Source organism: Brassica oleracea, chromosome C8 (assembly GCF_000695525.1).
Source record: "Brassica oleracea var. oleracea cultivar TO1000 chromosome C8, BOL, whole genome shotgun sequence".
NCBI lineage: Eukaryota > Viridiplantae > Streptophyta > Magnoliopsida > Brassicales > Brassicaceae > Brassica > Brassica oleracea.
Genome location: NC_027755.1, coordinates 23631677 through 23649285, shown reverse-complemented (window position 1 = coordinate 23649285; position 17609 = coordinate 23631677). Strand labels below are relative to the sequence as shown.

At 33.4% G+C, this 17609-nt stretch overlaps 3 protein-coding genes and 1 long non-coding RNA gene across 7 annotated transcripts; 2 read left to right on the top strand and 2 right to left on the bottom strand.

The window, feature by feature from the left end:
• The first annotated feature begins 2047 nt into the window (after nucleotides 1-2047).
• LOC106312425 (inositol-pentakisphosphate 2-kinase) lies at nucleotides 2048-4637 on the top strand. The gene is made up of 8 exons (XM_013749948.1): nucleotides 2048-2199; nucleotides 2294-2395; nucleotides 2534-2743; nucleotides 2862-3009; nucleotides 3089-3129; nucleotides 3228-3338; nucleotides 3574-4182; nucleotides 4371-4637. The coding sequence occupies exons 2-8, from the start codon at nucleotides 2294-2296 to the stop codon at nucleotides 4515-4517; spliced, it is 1368 nt and encodes a 455-aa protein (XP_013605402.1). The 5' UTR covers nucleotides 2048-2199; the 3' UTR covers nucleotides 4518-4637.
• A 113-nt stretch (nucleotides 4638-4750) lies between these two features.
• On the bottom strand, nucleotides 4751-6914 carry LOC106312426 (transcription factor TGA3-like). 3 transcript variants are annotated; one of them, XM_013749949.1, is made up of 7 exons: nucleotides 6698-6914; nucleotides 6330-6513; nucleotides 6165-6251; nucleotides 5994-6053; nucleotides 5783-5860; nucleotides 5357-5686; nucleotides 4751-5283 (listed from the first exon to the last, which is right to left on the bottom strand). In XM_013749949.1, the coding sequence occupies exons 2-7, from the start codon at nucleotides 6462-6464 to the stop codon at nucleotides 4912-4914; spliced, it is 1062 nt and encodes a 353-aa protein (XP_013605403.1). In that variant the 5' UTR covers nucleotides 6465-6513; nucleotides 6698-6914; the 3' UTR covers nucleotides 4751-4911. The 3 variants fall into 3 exon arrangements, with proteins under 3 accessions (XP_013605403.1, XP_013605404.1, XP_013605405.1); XM_013749950.1 differs by lacking the exon at nucleotides 6165-6251; XM_013749951.1 differs by lacking the exon at nucleotides 6698-6914 and having other exon boundaries at nucleotides 6148-6251.
• Nucleotides 6915-9501: 2587 nt separating this feature from the next.
• On the bottom strand, nucleotides 9502-9898 carry LOC106310900. The gene has a single exon (XM_013748127.1). The coding sequence runs from the start codon at nucleotides 9781-9783 to the stop codon at nucleotides 9568-9570; it is 216 nt and encodes a 71-aa protein (XP_013603581.1). The 5' UTR covers nucleotides 9784-9898; the 3' UTR covers nucleotides 9502-9567.
• A 1679-nt stretch (nucleotides 9899-11577) lies between these two features.
• Nucleotides 11578-13470, top strand: LOC106311024. Of its 2 annotated transcripts, XR_001263910.1 has the most exons (5): nucleotides 11578-12002; nucleotides 12090-12364; nucleotides 12435-12743; nucleotides 12803-12884; nucleotides 13075-13470. It is a non-coding gene; the product is annotated as an uncharacterized LOC106311024 (long non-coding RNA). The 2 variants fall into 2 exon arrangements; XR_001263909.1 differs by having other exon boundaries at nucleotides 12435-12884.
• Nucleotides 13471-17609: the final 4139 nt, after the last annotated feature.

Genomic DNA, 17609 nt, shown 5'->3' with positions numbered 1-17609 from the left:
TGGTTTTGTTTTGAGTTTTCTGAAGATACCTGAACCTTTTGTGATGATTTGAACGGTCTGACACGGGCTGATAAATGGGTCGATCACTAAATGGTTTATAACAATTATTCGATTCATTCGTTTGTTATGCACACCCAGTCACGTGTCCATGGTAAATGGTTAAATTCACCACGCTCTTCATAACCAATCAAAATACCATGTAAGAATAGTTGAAAAAATTAATAAAAATAGAAAAATAAATAACCGAAATAAAAAAACAACGCCGACATTAATTAACGTTGTCTGCAAAATTGTAAAAACCATAAATCCTAAATCTGAAACACTAAACCATAAATCTCAATCCTAAAATATAAACCCTAAACCCAAACTCTAAACAATAAACCCTAAATCCTAGAATCTAAACCCTAAAGACTAAACCCAAAACTCTAAACCATAAACCCTAAATCTTAAAATATAAGCTATAAACCTTAAACCCTAAACTCTAAACCCAAAACTTCAAATCCTAAACCCTAATCTCTAAATCCTAAACTCTAAACCCAAACCTCTAAGCCGTAAACCCAACTTCTAATTAATACGATTAAGGTTTACGGTTTAGAGGTTTGAGTTTAGGGTTTAGGATTTAGAGTTTGGGTTTAAGATTTAGAGTTTTGAGTTTAGGGTTTAGAGTTTAGAGTTTATGGTTTATGAGTTTAGAGTTTATGGTTTAGGATTTAGGGTTTAGATTTTAGGATTTTGGGTTTATCGTTTAGAGTTTTGGGGTTAGACTTTAGGGTTTAGGTTTTAGGATTTAGGGTTTATTATTTAGAGTTTGGGTTTAGGTTTTAAAATTTAAGGTTTAGATTTTAAGATTGGGGTTTATGGTTTAGTATTTTTGATTTAGGGTTTATATTTTTAGAGTTCAGGTTTTTAAAATTTAGAATTTTGCAGACAGTGTTAATTAACATAGGTGTTGTTATTTTTAACTATTTAACTAGATCTCGATCCGCGCAACCGCGCAGGTTTTTATTTTCATTTATTTTCATATAAATATTTTGTTTTCAATTCTAAATTGATATATATTATAATATATATGTGTATATCAATTTTTAAAACATAATAAGTTTACGATATATTTTTTCATTGAATAGATTATTTCAAACTTTCACATGTATTTGTATCTTCTTCTATATATATATTTTCAGATTATTATTTCATTATTAAAATCGTAACTATATATATAAAAATTAGTAAAATATTGTTGTGTTGTCATATTCAAAGATATTGTAACATTTCACAAAATTAGAAAGTTTTTAAAAAATTAAACTTTTCGCTTCATAGATTTATATTATCGAGTAAATAATTAAACATTTAGTTTTTGTTTAATTTTTAAAATAAACTATATAGTTTAAAATTTGTTTTCATTGGTTTAAGGTAGTAAATATTAATCATTGTTAGATAATATGATTTTTGATATTAAAAAAAAATCTTTATAATTTTAAAAGTTAACATCGATAAATATTTAAATAATTAACATATGAAGGTATAGTACTACAACATTAAATTATATCTATTTAATTTATACTATTTATAAATCTAATGGATCATCTATTGTTTAAATCCAATTATTGATAACCAATAAAATTTTTTGTTAGGCCAAAAATTTAAATGATAATATTAGAGATTAAATGTAACATGACTTTTTAGGAATATGTCCATTAAGTCCATTTTAAAAAAAAATCACACATGAATCATAGTTGTGACTTGTGTTTTAATATATAAAACTAGATTCTGACCCGCCCTTAAAAAGGGCAGGTATATTTTTTGTTTTACATTTTTTTAGGTCTTTTCAATTGGTAATTTAAATATAGTTCTAATGACATAAAGCATAATAAATAATATTCTAAATAATGATAAAAATAAAAGAAATAATAGTTGGATCATACTTTTATCAATGGATCACGCTGCTATTTTAATAGAATATATTTTTTTTATTGTCTTTTTTAACTAGTGCTAGGTGACATTTTGATTGGTTAACCATTTAACCGCACTCTTTGTAACCTGTATGAAACAAATAAAATACATACATCAATCCGGCCGTCTCACACTGATACAGTGATGATACCTATTCATTTCGAAGCAATCGCAAAAGAAATCTGTAGACCTAATTAACTCACGAAATCTCATCACGGTTTGATTGTGATCGAGATCACTCCTCACAAGGTACGTAATTTGTTTTTCATTTTATCATATTGGATTTTACTTAAAAATAATCAGAAAGTGAGTTTTGTTAATCTGTGTTGGTGTTTCGATTCAGATGGAGATTGGTTTGGAACCAAAGGATGCAGTTGATTGGTCATATAGAGGTGAAGGAGCTGTTAATTTGGTTCTCGCTTACACTGGATCCTCTCCCTCTTTCGTTAGTCTCTTCCATTTTTTCTTTCTCATTTTCAATATTTTGAATCTGTTCTTGATTTGATTATTGGAAAAAGGTAGTAGTTAATTAGCATTGATTCTACATTAATTATTTTTCTCTTCGTTTGTGTAATGTGTGAAGTTGGGAAAGATGATGAGAATACAGAAAATGCCAAATGATGGGAAAGAAGATAATGGAAACACAAGTGGAAATGGTCTCACGTCACATGAAAAGGTTATATGGGGAGAATGCAAGGAACTTGTTTCTTGCCAGAACAAGGAGATTGTGGAGTTTTTGTTTGTCAAACATGTCATGAGACCTTTGTTGGGTCATAAACATGTCAATCCTGGAGTATGTTTCCCTCTTTCTCTTGTCATCATGAAATGGAGTATTATTTTTCTGTACTGGATATGTTTTTAAGCGTTTTGCGGTGTCTCTAGAGATCTTCTTATTGCATATTTTTCTGTAGATGCGTCTTCTTGTAGCAAAGGAGTTTCTTGAGTCTGTTGAGAACATTGTGACATCACAGCGACCTTCTTGGCGAGCTGATGCAGCCAGTGTGGATACTAACCGCAATTCTGTTCTTCTCATGGATGATTTGACACTTTTCGCACACGGTAAGTGTTTATTTGTCCATGTAGCTATGGTTTTTGGTTTATAAATATATGTCACGTTAGTGATCTCTTCTGCTTTCAGGTCGTGTCGAGGATAAACCATGCTTAAGTGTTGAAATAAAGGTGTTCTTGGTCATTACCTGTGCTTTTCTTCTTTCTTCTTTTTTTTTTCCATCGACTTTTCAGTTGATATACATTGCATGTTTGCTCTGATTAAGTAGCCAAAATGTGGATTCCTTCCATCTTCAAGCTTCATAGCAGAAGAAAATGTTATCAAGAAGAGTATAACTCGTTTTGAGATGCACCAAGTTCTGAAGCTTCATGATAATGAGGTACTTCTCCTAAGCCCCCCTAAAATCTCTTTACAACCAAACTTTGTAGCATAACAAATCCGGATCTGATATTTTTGGGAGCTATAATTTTTTTTTAAATTAATCTTAATAATTTTTTGACAATTTGGAAGCCATATGATATTATATAATAGCTCTTTTAAAATCTGAGAGGTGAATGTTTCATCCGCTGTATCCAGAACCGGCCATGTCTAACACGTTAAAAGTTGTGTGGCAGATCTCAGAAATCAGTGAATATGATCCTCTGGACCTTTTCTCTGGATCAAAAGATAGAATACACAAAGCAATAAGAGCTCTCTACGCGACTCCTCAGAACAACTTCCGCGTGTTCTTGAACGGCTCTCTTGTATTTGGAGGCTTAGGTGGTGGCACATGCAAAACAACCTCAAAGGTTGAACAAGACTTTGAGCATCTACTCAAAGATATCATCAAGACCAAAGATGGTTCACGTGCAAATCATTTCATAGAGCTTGTTGCTGAAACCGTTTACACCTCTGGAGTTCTAGATCATCTCCTAGACGTTCAGAAGCTAGACAAGTATAACATCGAAGGAGCGGTTCACGTGTACTATGACCTCATTAACCAGCCATGCAGAGTGTGCAAAGAGTTGGAAAAGAGTAAAACATCATCAACAAGTCAGTTTAGCTCCATGCATTCGATTCCGATGGCTGAGAAAGTGAATGTTTTGAAGGAGTTCTTGATATCTGCCACCGCAAAAGATTGTAGTGTGATGATAAGCTTTAGATCAACAGATGCTGTGATCTCAAGATCATCTTCTCATAGTAATCTGCATCTTGAATCAGCAAAGCAAGAATTTGATTACAAGGTAAGTTCTTTTATCTGCATATACTTAATCCGAATAGTAATATGCGGAGGTGCGGTTTTAATAGTAACAAAAATGTATATATACGGGGTAATTAATGCGGTTTCTTCTATTGCCATTCAGACCCTGATCTTTTGGTTTGTTGAGTTGCTTCTAAAATGCGTCTCATACACTGAGCTCTATGTTGGCAGGTACATTTCATTGATCTTGATATGAGACCTTTGAAGAAAATGGAAGTCTATTATGAACTAGATAAGAAGATCATGAACACATACTTGGAGATGGTGAAAAAGAAAGAAGCCCGGGGAGAGAGGAGAGCTCAGCGTCAATGCTTCTAAAACTATAAGCTGATGAGATACAACATTTCATTATCTCATAGAATATGCTTACAAAAATTAATGATTGGTAGTTGTAAGTCACATTCGGTTTGCTTAGTCTTCATCAGTTTTGAAACCTGCAAAGATCTCTCACAACAATCTATCTCTCCATTATAAACTTTAGACATTTTAATTTCCATATGACATTATGCAGCAAGTATAAAGAGTGTTATTTTTTACAAATGTTTCAACCCATATATATATATATCTTCTTTATTCATTTTCTCTCAAGAACAAACAAAACATCAATGAGGAAGATGATGTTCTAATGGATAATCAATCACCCTACATCTCCATACATGCCTAGCTAAAACCATTTGAGGTTGACTCTTCTTCCTTGTGCCTCCTAAAATTGTTAATTGCGTGGACGAGCTGCCCAAAGAGAACTTAGAGCACGAAGCCTGTGGAAGTACTCTCCTAAAGCAAGCAAGCCACGAGCAGCTTGTCTTGTCGTCAAGACCTTACTCATTTGCTGCAGAGACTGCTTTCTCAGATGATCCGCCTGGTTCACAAAGCCCTCCAAAGATTCAAGATTCTCCATGGCTGAAGCCATCTGAGCTCCTCCATGATTCAAAGACTCAACAACAGCAATGTTCTCAACCAAACCTTGCTGAAGCTTATCCAAGCCTTGAGAGAGAGCCTCCTCTGCTTGCTGAGAAGACTGCTGAAGATTCCTCACCTCCAAGAGTTGCTGATCAGTTAAAGGCTCAATGTACGGCATCACAACCTACAAACAACAAACAATAGATGAACACATTCTCACGAGTGAAAAGACTGTAACGTGTCAAAGGCTTGTTTACATTCAAGAGCTCGGAGGGGCGGAAACCTCCGATCCACTGGAAGAAACGTTCGGTGGAAGTTCTCCACATTCCGGATATCAAGAAGAACACGTTAGCCTTCGCAGCAGCAGCTTTCATGCGGAAGAGATTGGCGTAGTGGTTCAAGCAAACGTCGACGAGCATTTTGAGCTCCACGTCGCTGATGTGCGCTTGGAGCGCGGTTCGAATCTCGCTGACTCTCTTGCTTTGTTCTTCTAGCCAGTGTTTGTGTTCCATCTCGAACGCAGCGATCCCTGTGTTCATGGTCCCAGCTGGTCCAAGATAAGTAGCGTCTGATGTTACACATAATCCCTGAAACAAAGAAAAAAAAATCACTAAGTGAACATTAAAAACAGATACATTTTGGTGAAAGACAGAACACAAAAAAGGAAACAAGCTTGAGCTTACCTGCTGCCTAGCTCTTACGAGTTCCTGCTCGAGCTGTGATAGCTTTAACCTGCTTTCTTCTAACTGCTGGACATGGGCCTAAAGGGGCAATATACATAACTCACATAATTATATGTAAACTTTGTTTTCCTTTTTTTTTTTGAAAAAGGATATGTAAGCTTTGTTACTTCATTACCAAAAGAAAGAATCAACCAAGGGACACATGTCTTACCTTCTTTCTCAAACGACTTTTGCGAGCAGCCTCTCTGTTCTGAGCCAATCTCCGTTTCATCTGTGGATACAGAATGAACAAGAATTAATGTTATCACGCCGTGTCTCCCCCTTTAAACAAATAGACTCATAAGTTTTATCATTCTCTCATATACTCGTCTTCTTGTTTTACCTTATCATTGATTTGAACTTCGCCCTGGTCATTGTTACCAGACGGTTCTGCTTCAACAGAGTTATTATACAAACAAGTGTAGTTTCCCTGCGCGTTTTATTAACCGCTAATTAAACAAACAAAAAAAGTAACCAATCTTAAACATGAATCAGGGAAGAATCTGACCTTATTGTTAGCATCTGCTTCTGTTCTGGCAATTGTGGAAGAAGTCTGATTGTTGTTGTTATGATTGTTAGTAGTTATGGTGTTGAAAGTGTTTTCCCAACCAGACAACTGTTGGAACGGTTCATACATCCCCATGTCTCTGAATTGGTACAGCTTGTGTATTAGAAGATGAAGAGCTCATCATCTGTAAAAAAAAAAAAAAAAAAATCAATTATAACAAGCTCAAGGCACACGCAGAAGATAGAAGAAGCTCCTTTTAAGCAACAATCAGACCAAACACCATCAAAGATTCGAGTCTTGTAAGAAAACTAGCCAAATAAAGCAAAATACAAATCATTACAAAATTTGACCAAAACAATGCAACCAACCATTGATTCATCACGAAGTCGAGATATGAACAGTGAATTTTCTAGCTGAAACGCGTTCTTGAGTCTATATTCCGTTTCAAGAGAGAAGAGAAAATAACGACACTTTGGTCAAAGCTTAGAGGTGAAGGCGTGTACACACAAAGAAGAACGAGAAAAAAAAAAGCAAAGATATTTCTTTTTTGTTTCCTTCCTTTTTTGTTTTTTTTTCTCTTTGGTTTGAATAGTTCATGGCGTAGAATAATACGCAAGTTGAAGAAGATGTACGACACAAGCACTGGGAGAAAAGTCGTAGTCTTTTCCGCTTACCTTTTAACATGCGCTTATGTATCTAAAATACGCGTTTGATGACGTAACTCACACCGTTGATGAGCTGGTTTCTTATCGTCGGCCGACACGTCACTGCTCGTGGGAATATTCTCAATCGGCTCCACAGTTTCGTGAATTATTCTGTGTTTTTTTTTTTAATTTATAGAATCTTAATCGCATAGACTTTTGTTGTTGTTGTTGTATTTTTCTTCAATATTCGTTTCTATTTATTAAGAGAAAAATGCTCAACAATCGACATATAAGTTATATTATAGGACAAAATTAATTAAATTTATATTTCTAATTAGTTTAAAATAGACTTTTTAGAAAGTCTTTTAGTCACAAAGACTTTTTTTTTGTCACAAAACTTTTAATCTTTTTTTCTACAAATTAGGTCGCATTTTGTGGACTACAACACAAAATGTGCAAGACTAATGCTTTATTAAATTGTTTATTCACTCTAATGTGAAGGGGTCTGGAGTAATCCAGTGTTAGTGTCATCTTATAAGTATCACTCCGCTTAGTGAGAAATAATTGGGTCTTTAGACCATCTTTATCGAGTATTTAAAAAGGTTTTTAGGAGGGGTTTAAAGGGTTTGGCCCCACAAAATCATAAGAGTCGGTTAAGGATTATTTTTGTATGCGGATTCTATTGACACGTGGTGGTCTGCGATTGATTTTCTTTTTAATTTTAATTTTATTTTTTAATCAGACCAAAAAATATATATATATATTTAAAAGAGTTATTCTTAGAACCTCTAGGTTCACCAGCCAATAAAATTTCATTATTTCAAATCGTTATCTTTTAAAAAAAGAAATAAAATATTTTCAAGTTATATTATGTTTTTAAAATAAAAAAAGTAAAAAAATAAATAGCAGTTACAAAAAAAAAAACCGTCGTCAGCAAAACACTAAACCTTAAATCATAATCCCTAAATCTTAAATCCTAAACCCTAAATCCTTGGGTAAACCTAAACCCTTGGGTAAACCCTAAACCCTTGGGTAAACTCTAAACCCTTGGGTAAACCCTAAACGCTTGGATAAATCCTAAACTCTAAATAAAAACACTAAACCCTAAAACTCTAAACCCTAAATCCTAAACCCTTGAGTGTTTTAGGGTTTAGTGATTTTGATTTAGAGTTTAAGATTTATATCCTAGAGTTTAAGATTTATCCTAGAGTTTAGGGTTTACCCAAGGGTTTAGGGTTTATGATTTAAGGTTTAGGGATTAGGATTTAGAGTTTAATATTTTGCTGACGACGTTAAAAATATTTTTTTTTTGTAATTATTACTATTTTTTTATTTATTTCTTTTTACCTTTTAATTTCAAAAAGATAATATAATTTGACAATATTTTATTTCATTTTTTAGAAAATATCGAATATGAAATAACACATTACAGGTTCACCCTAAGGGATGAACCCAAAAATAAATATTTTAAAAAACCCTTTAACAGTTTCAGCAATAATCATGCCCTTAATGACCTACCCAACTCTCCAAGATAACATTTTTAATTTAATCTTGCTTTTTTTGCCTAATCAACGCTTGGTTTCTTTAATTGCACCACTTGGCTAATAAAATCTGTGTTTCGACAGAGACAAGCACGCCTTTTTCCCAGTATACTTTTGTTTTGCTTTAATAAAGACTCAAATAGTTTTCAATCCTTATAATATGATTTATTTTCCTTATAATAAGATTCATTATTCATATTGGTTGATGACATGCTAAAAGGAACATGTTTCTTCTAGAATAACGTTTTCCTTAACTTTACTGTAACATTAGGATTAGGTTTTCGACATGAAAAACGATCCATTTATCTTTTAAATTCCGAACTAAAGTAAATCATATTTCAGTGTTGATTAGTGTACGTACGCCAACAACAAAAAGTTAATAAGAAATATAATAACCCAACCAAGTATAGAGCTGTTCAAGTGCAACGCAAAAGCTTAAATAGCGAAGTTGGGCCTAGCTCATAAAGCCCACTGATATTCTTGTGTGGCCTAGGCAAGATCAAGAATGCGTGAAACCTCGTGGCTCGTGCTATATGCCGTCTCCTAGGCTCGTCGTCCCGTAGCTTCCACGATGATTGAAACTACAGTATTAGTTTCCATAACCATATAGTATATGGTTTTTACGGCTACATATGTGCGCCAAGTTTAAAACTTAGTCATTAGCTATAGAAACTTTATAGTCTTTTCTGAATAGTAGTTACTAGTTAGTGGACATGTTTCATTCCTTTTATATACATCATTAGCGTCGAAACTGAATTTCGACGTCATAAGATGAATTGTATAACGTAATAACAGTAGCGTTAACATTTTCGTTAACGTCACTAACATTTAAGAATTAATACATGTTTTTTTTTGTTTCTTAATATATAGAAACGAAAAATTATCACATGAACTATAGAATTTAAGAAAATGTCATCGCTTTACAAAATCTCACCTAAAATTTCATAAATAAAATCACAATAGACATCATCAAACATAAAGCAGAAATAAAGTAACATAAAAGATATATAAAGTTTTTTATTCCTTAGATTGTTTATGGATGTGACCAACGATTTATTCTATAGTTATAAGATCACAAACTTTAGCCGAGTTTTTCTTGGTGCTCCGCTTTCCGAAGAACCACAGGCTATATCCTCCACCGTTGTCTTCGGTTCCACCACCGACGGTTGTGGATGTGCTTGCCGTCAAAGTCTTCATGTTTTCTCTATGAAACTTCCTCGCCGTGTAAGCCTCCGCCATAGCCATCCCTCCTAGTCCGTCTAGCGACATGTTAAGTTAATCTAGAAAAATCACAGGAAAATTTCTATAGATCTTCTCTTGGAGAAAATATGTTAAAATATGAAAAGAGATGATAAAAAGTAAAATATTTTGGTGAAAGATGTTGTTTGGTATTTTGGGGGGGGGAGGGGTTGGGATGAATATATAGATAAATCCGTGGGTCCGTTTTTGAAAATAATATTGCCTATGTTTCCCACTTGTTATGCATACGTATATAGTGGCGAATCTACTACATCAATGCTATTGTTGCGTTCATTTCTAGTAGTGTCTCTCCACTCTCCAGTGTCATTCCTCTATCCCGAGCAGATAGACAAATACAGTTTTACTTCTATTAGTTAAACCAAAATATGTTGCAACGTCTTTGTTGATCGGTCAAATCTGGTAAACTAACCATTAAACCCATGTATTATTGATCGCTAATTTAGATTGAAGGTTTTAACTGAAAATATATATAAGACTAATCGATATACCAGTAAACTATCACGACTGAGAGCTAGACAATCGATTTTCCATAAATAGATGATAACTAATTTGTGATGACCCGTTTCAGAACTTTTTGCGACGATCATGAATCTCTGATCATTGAGCTATATATAGAAATCATGTTTACATATAGATATAGTCATGCTGAGCGAATGTTTTTTGTTTGTTTGTTTAAATGCATGTTATTAACAGTAAATATTTGTCCGACATCATATATACGACAATCTTTCATTAAAATAGAAACTTAAATCGGTGGTCATACGATAAACAAAAGAAAATATGAATTTGATGCAAATCCACGTTAGATCCGGATATGATTACATCCACTTTGTACTATATATAATGCATAAACTGTAGATGTACTATAACTTTATATAAAAAACAAAAGAAACGTATTTATTATTATCTAGAGAGGTGTATATAATATAATGTCACAGAGACGAAGTATTAAGCATCGGATTATTCTAAAACACACCTGGCACAACTGTTGAAGCAATGAACATAGTCCGTCTCATGGACACTGTTCGTAGTCCATACAAAGTGACCATATAATACACCGAGGAATACTGCACACTAGCGTTTTAATTAGTTAGGTAATTAGAGCGTATTTAATTTGTCTAAATATTTAAAGAGTCGTGCTAGATGCAACTACTAGTACAAGAAACAAAACAGTGATAAACTTTCCCAAAGAGTCATGCTAAACAAGACGTTATAAGTCATAGATAACGTATGGTTTCAACGTTGTCGAATTTGAATTCAAACTCTACTTGAGAACGATCATTTATCTTTTGTAAAACCATTACCACCAATAAAGAGTCTTTATAACCTATACAATCTACAACTTGTAGCTTTTTTTACAAGAAAGAACAGTTCAGATATTTGGCTAATGATTACTCGGCCACTTGAACAGGTTTAGCAACCAAATCCATTGCATTTGCATCCGTAAGGGTATTATGGTATTAAGAAACAAAGCACTAAGTACCATTTTTTTTTGGTAGGAAGCACTAAGTACCATAATGATCAAATCCCTTTTATTTATTTATATTTGTATTCCCATTAGCAACCTGAGTGTCAATAAATTACTAATAAACATTATCAGATATTATGGAGGAAGTCACATTATCTATCTATACTAATAAAAGATATTTTTCTCCATTCTTCCTGTGCCATCTCATCATATAGGACGGGGCATTTTAGGACACGTGTATGAAAAACTTTCTCAAAATTGTGTTTTCAATTCGTTTTAACTTGGACTAATGGACTTCAGTGTTAAGTTTGGTCCACTAACCCAATACGAGAAGTTAGAGTTACCTTTTCAGAAACAAACTCTGCAGAGATGAATCCACGTCTCTTGCCTCAGTCGTTTCACTTCACCTCCCACAAACTTCTTTCTGCAAAACGGTTGTCGTTATGGCAATCAATCATCAATTATCCCCACTACTTTTGCTTCATTGCTTTTTTACCTCGTTTTCATCGTCACTCATGCCGATATATGGAGCCGTTCTGTGAGGCTTCACCGAGAATCCAGTTCTTGATTCTTGATTAGAAAACCTAAATCGTTTTAAGTTAGCCCCGAGGATGGCAAATCAACAGTTCCATTGATTTGAGCTCAAAGCTGGCCTCTGCAGGCAGAGTGTTGTCAGAAGGCTTTTACGGTTCTGGAAAGCTCGAAATTTGAAGAAAGGTATGGGGTTATCAGGCTTCATCTGGTACTGCTAGAAAGGAAGGTAACGAATATTGGTCTTCATTTCGCTTTAATAACATGTACTCATTCCGAAATAAGGTGATTACATGCTCTTTGGAATGGTTCGCAGTCCACTTTGATTCATCTCTGAATCAGTGTCCATCGGCTCAATACTTTCAGAAACATTTTGAAGCAAGGCAGGCTGTATGATCTAAGTGGATTTGATGTAACAAAGACCAACCAAAGCTTCCGCCTTTCAGACTCCCATGTATCAATTCGTTTTACAGACCAGACAAAATTTCATGAGTTGCATGAGAACATGGCCTTGATCCCGATGGAACTCTTCAGGTTCCTGAGATTACGATCATTCAATGTTGTTGGCTAACACAAACACTGACTTGCAAGGTAATTCATTATATTCCCCATTCATATCTATCACGTAGTCTGCCTAAATGTCCATTTTAAATGCATGCAGATATTGTTGGTGACGTGTTTTGGAATCAAACTACCTACAATGAAGAAACCCAAAAAAAAGGGAGAGTATTAAGGCAACAATACGTATTCTAAGGCCTGCCCACCTACTATCTTCTATGTTTTTAGGCTACTAACAAGAAAGGATGGTTTACTTTTTAGAACTGAGTTATTAATCTACTCTTTCATAGCGCAGGGAGGCAAACATTTATTTTTGAAAATCTTGCTATGCAACTCCTTGATAAGTTGGTTATCCATGGCGTAGAACCACGGGTTATTTCAGCTACCAATATCAATCCAAAATTGGTTGGAGGTATGCATGTCCCGGATTAGTAATTTGATTTACATACTAAATTTTTGACCTTATTGCAGGACGTCTTTTCCTAAACCCAGCCTCATTAACCCTTTTCTACTTTGCATGTGAGTGTGAGGCCAACACAAGTTGCACCAAGGGGTAAGAGTTTATGCATTTAATAATTTTATCATTTTTGTAAAGGTCCTATTATGTTTAGACCCATCATTTTCCTTTTATTCACGTTGATGAGGGTTCTTCCTCTTCACCCAAAACAATTACTGTGGTCAAGAAATTTGAATCATTGACTGTTTAGGAACTGAATTCATATGTCCCCAACTCCCCTTCGCAGGTAAACCTTTGTAATGAATCCCATCCTGCTTACTAGTTTCCTCTGTCACACTGTTGTTGCTGTCAAAACCACTTGAAATCACTGCAGAAGTGCAGGTTGAAGACATCCCATGAAAAAGGGGTAAAGATAATGGTCCGTGTCCGGCTGTAAGGGACGGCGTTCCTTTCAAGGAGTCCCCTGTTGAAGATTGTGGACCTCTGCAGAGAAGCCACGAAATGGTTGAACTCCAGAAGATCGAAGTGAAAGTTGGAGTTCTGGTTTCACAACCGCTTCTTTTACCTTTAATTCACAGCGTTTAACAAGAGTTGTCAGTGAACTATATTGCAATGTTTTCTGTTCACCTTTTGTTTTTTTAAATCAGCCTTACTAATTTCTCAACTGCAAGGCAGTATTTTAAACCCCTATTAAATTGTTATAATGTTATGAATATTAGTGCAAATTATTTCATATAATGTTTCAATTAAGCACTAGGTTTGCATGGAACATTTGTGAGGTCCATGTAACATTTTCTTATTTCCTTTTGACACTCTTCATTTGTCAGGTCCATGCAACATTTTCTTATTTCCTTTTGACACCCTTCATTTGTCAGGTCCATGCAACTTTTTCTTTATTCCTTTAAGATTGTCGCACTTGGGGCAAAACAATGTCATCTATATTAATGTCAAATCCTTTACATAGAGTTTTCAGGCATTTTTGCTGGCTTAGAGGTAAAACATGGTATTTAAAATTCTCCTTGGAATGTTGAAAACCAAAATAGATTAGTTTGCAATTTATGTTACTATGACAAATAAATGAGGAAATTTGCACTCTTCTAATAGCCCCGCTCTTTCCGTTTAAAAATAAGCAATTGAAAACAAAGTAATACACTAGTCGCAAACCACTATCAAATATTTTTTCTTTCAACATATTTTCATCTTCATATTCCAATCAATTTTTTTACTAAGCCCACAAAATAAATTGTAAATTAATTAAAAAATTAAACATACGAACCCGGCGCGTGGCGCCAGAAAACCACTAGTAAATAAATCGATCGCAATTGCACAAGACTTTATACTTTAAGTACTTAAGAAAATCAAGAAATATAATAATGATAATGCGTTTGTTCTTTTTGATTCCTAGATTTAAAGAATTGATTTATTAAGTGTTTTGTTTCCATATACATACTACAACCAATATAAAAGCAAGCAATAGACACTTAGAAAACTTTATACTAGCAAACTGCTGTTTGTCATTTAACAGAAATAAAAATCTATTTAAAGTGTTAAAACTAGGGAGTTGTAAACATTACCGCTTATATGTCTTTTTGGGCTTTTCATATAACATTTAAGATGTTAAAATTTTTAAACAAATCTATTGTTTATGAAACGGAGGAAGTACCATTTAGAGCATCTCCAAAAAGACTCTCTATTATAGAGTTTGTAAAATTCTATATTTGAAGTTTCAAGGTGTTATTCTCCAAAAGCAAAACTTCAAATTTAATTTCAAAATTATTTAATTTACACTATGGTCTTTATATTTGTCATAATTAATATAGATCCATACAACTTTTATAAATAACTAGCACATATATAAAAATATTATAGTAATATTAATTAATAAAATTTTACACTAAAATATAAAATTATAAATAGAAATACATAATTAAATATTAAACTACAAGAAAAATACCGCATTATTACATAAAATTATTTTCTCAGTGCTCCATTTTCAGTTACACAAAATTTGTTTGGACAATATTTTAAAAGTTCCGGAGCAAATTTACTAGACTATTTTTGTTGTTGTAATATTTAAATTTGTGTAATAATTATGTCTTCATGTATTTTTTTAAAAAAAAATTATTAAGTTTCTTTGGTAATATTCTTGTTGTCTAATTCTACTTTTAAATTATTATTAATCTTATTTTTATTTTTAAAAAATTTATGTATAAATTTTAAATTTATAAAAATAAATTTGAAATATTTAAAATATACAAAAGTTATAAGGATTAAAATGATTAATGAGAAAATATTTATGAATCATAAATGTGATGTGTCATTAATTTTAAGGACCAAGATGCAAATAAAAAGATGAAACTTCAAATTTAGAGTTTTGAGTAGTTCACTTTTTAAAACTCTAAATTTGAAATTTTGAAATTCCTTTTTGGAAAGCAAAAAACTCTATATTTGAAGTCACAGAATTTCTTTTGGAGCTCTTAGACCCTAAAAAACACAGAAAGAAATCTATTGTTTTAAGATGGTGTGTTTTTCACAAAAAAAATAGTATAAAAGATTTGTCAATAATAATAAAAAACATCTGGATATGAAACATCTCTGAGAAGCTTGATCCTAACACATCATATATTTCCAATCTGGAATCTCAGATACTTGAAATGATGGAATTTTCAATAGCAGTAGATATTCAGATTGGTTTCACAAGAAGTGAGTAGGAGACTTATGCTGAGGAGCACCACAAGGAACATTTTGAGGTACTGACTGCACTCAATGGCTCTCGTAATGTGTAGGTGCTCAGTATATGGATGATAATTGACATATCTGGACTCTGTAAAATTAGAATTGAATGCTGAGAGAAATAAATTAGACAGCAGATAGAAGAACTTGCATCCGAGTTAGATGAAAAGCATTTTCTGTTGGAGAAGATGGTAGCTGAACTGGAATCAGAAAAGTCTTTTCAGAGTTTGGAGTATGTTAGGAATGCTCATGTTTAGAAGAGACATAAAAATTGATATTGTTAAAGGCTGAGGCTGAAATTACAGTGGAGGTACTAAAAGATGAACTAGGTGAGCTGTGTGTGGAAAAGGTGCCAGTGAGTTTGAAAAACTGAAACATAGGTGCAATGAGCTCGCTGAGAAGCAGAAGATTCTGAAAACAAAAGAGTTCAAAAGCTTGTCCATCCATTTGAGAGATCTTAAGGACGATGCTGAAGCTAAATGCACTCATGCCCGTGAAAAGGCGGGGCTATCAATCCCCATTAACTCCACAGCAGGAGTCGTTGAGAATCATTGTCATCAAAGAACGATACGAAACTTAGTTGCAGGAACTTCAACATAAACTAACCATGTCCAAGAAGTAAAGCGAGGAAATTCTGATGAAACTACAAGATTCCATTGATGAGAAGGCAGAATCCAACATGTTAAAGAGAATTAAAGATATTGGAGATAACATTATGTGATTAATCATACCGGTAATAACTTATGTTGCATCTGGATGTGTCTTAAATCTCTTTGCACCAGTAAAACCCGAGCATTCGTTGGTGCTAGGAAGATAAACTCGCTATAAAGGTTGACATCTGGGGATGTGGGGGCTTGCGGCCTCCACAGTACGGCATGCCTTTTCGGTTTAGAAAATTTACTTTTTCTAGATAAGTATGTATTCCTATAGGAAAAAGGAAATCGAGTTTTTGAGGCTGCTATAAATACGGATCTAAGAGTTTGTAAAATTATACATTCACATAATAATAAGAAATCCTAAACGGGTATTTGCCTCAATTCGTTTTGATCTTTCTTTTGCTTTCTTCAAAGTTGATTCATGTTTGTTCACAACAACTTCGTTACTGCATTAATGTTTACTATTTATATCTCTCAATTTATATTTCTTATCTTGCTTATAATGTTTATACCTATTAATATATGTTTCTCATTCATCAGAGATTCAGAGTACTACTTTGATCAATGATAGTTGTAGGGCAGAGACTTCAAGGTCTAGCTTGGATCACTTAAACAATGAGGTGATAGTTTTGTATCACAATGTCTACTTATTGGTTAGTATAGTGAGAACGATATTATGTTAGTTCATAGCGTCAGTGAATCTTTTTTTCTTGTCTTCTTTACAGCTAGAACGGATGAAGAATGAGAATTTACTACAACCTCAAAATGATAATGATTCAGACACTAGATTTCCGGGTTTGTAATAGGAGCTTGTACAGTTGCTTTCAGGTGTGGAATCTTCCAGAGTTTCAGAGACATAAGCGATCTAATAGAAGAAATGTTGGAGACCAAAGGCCGGTATGCATCCGTAGAAGCTTAAGGAGATGCATGACCGTTACTCTCAGCTAAGCCGCAAGTTTGCAGAGGTTGAAAGAGAGAGACAAAAGCTAATGATGACTCTTAAGAACGTTAGGGCATCTAGAAAATCAATGCTCTTAAACTTTCATCATCACTTGGCAGCTAACAAGTTCAGCAGTATCCAGAATTTTTTTTTACTGGTGTCATAATTTAATTATTATTTTAATAAAATATTATTAAATATTTATTAATATAAACTTAAATATTAAATAATGTAAATATTTAACAAAAAATATAATATATATTTCAATAATGTTAAAATATCAAATTTTAATATAAACACATACACAAATGTTCAATTTTGATTTAGAAGACCCACAAAATAAATAACAAAATTATATTTATAGGTTTAGCCCAAAAAAAAAGTTTGTTTTAGACAAAACAAAAGAAAATATAATGGGCTTTAGGCCCGTATCTTAAAATAAAATAAAATAAGGTGTCAACGGAGAGTTGAACCCGGGTGAAAAGGGTGTCA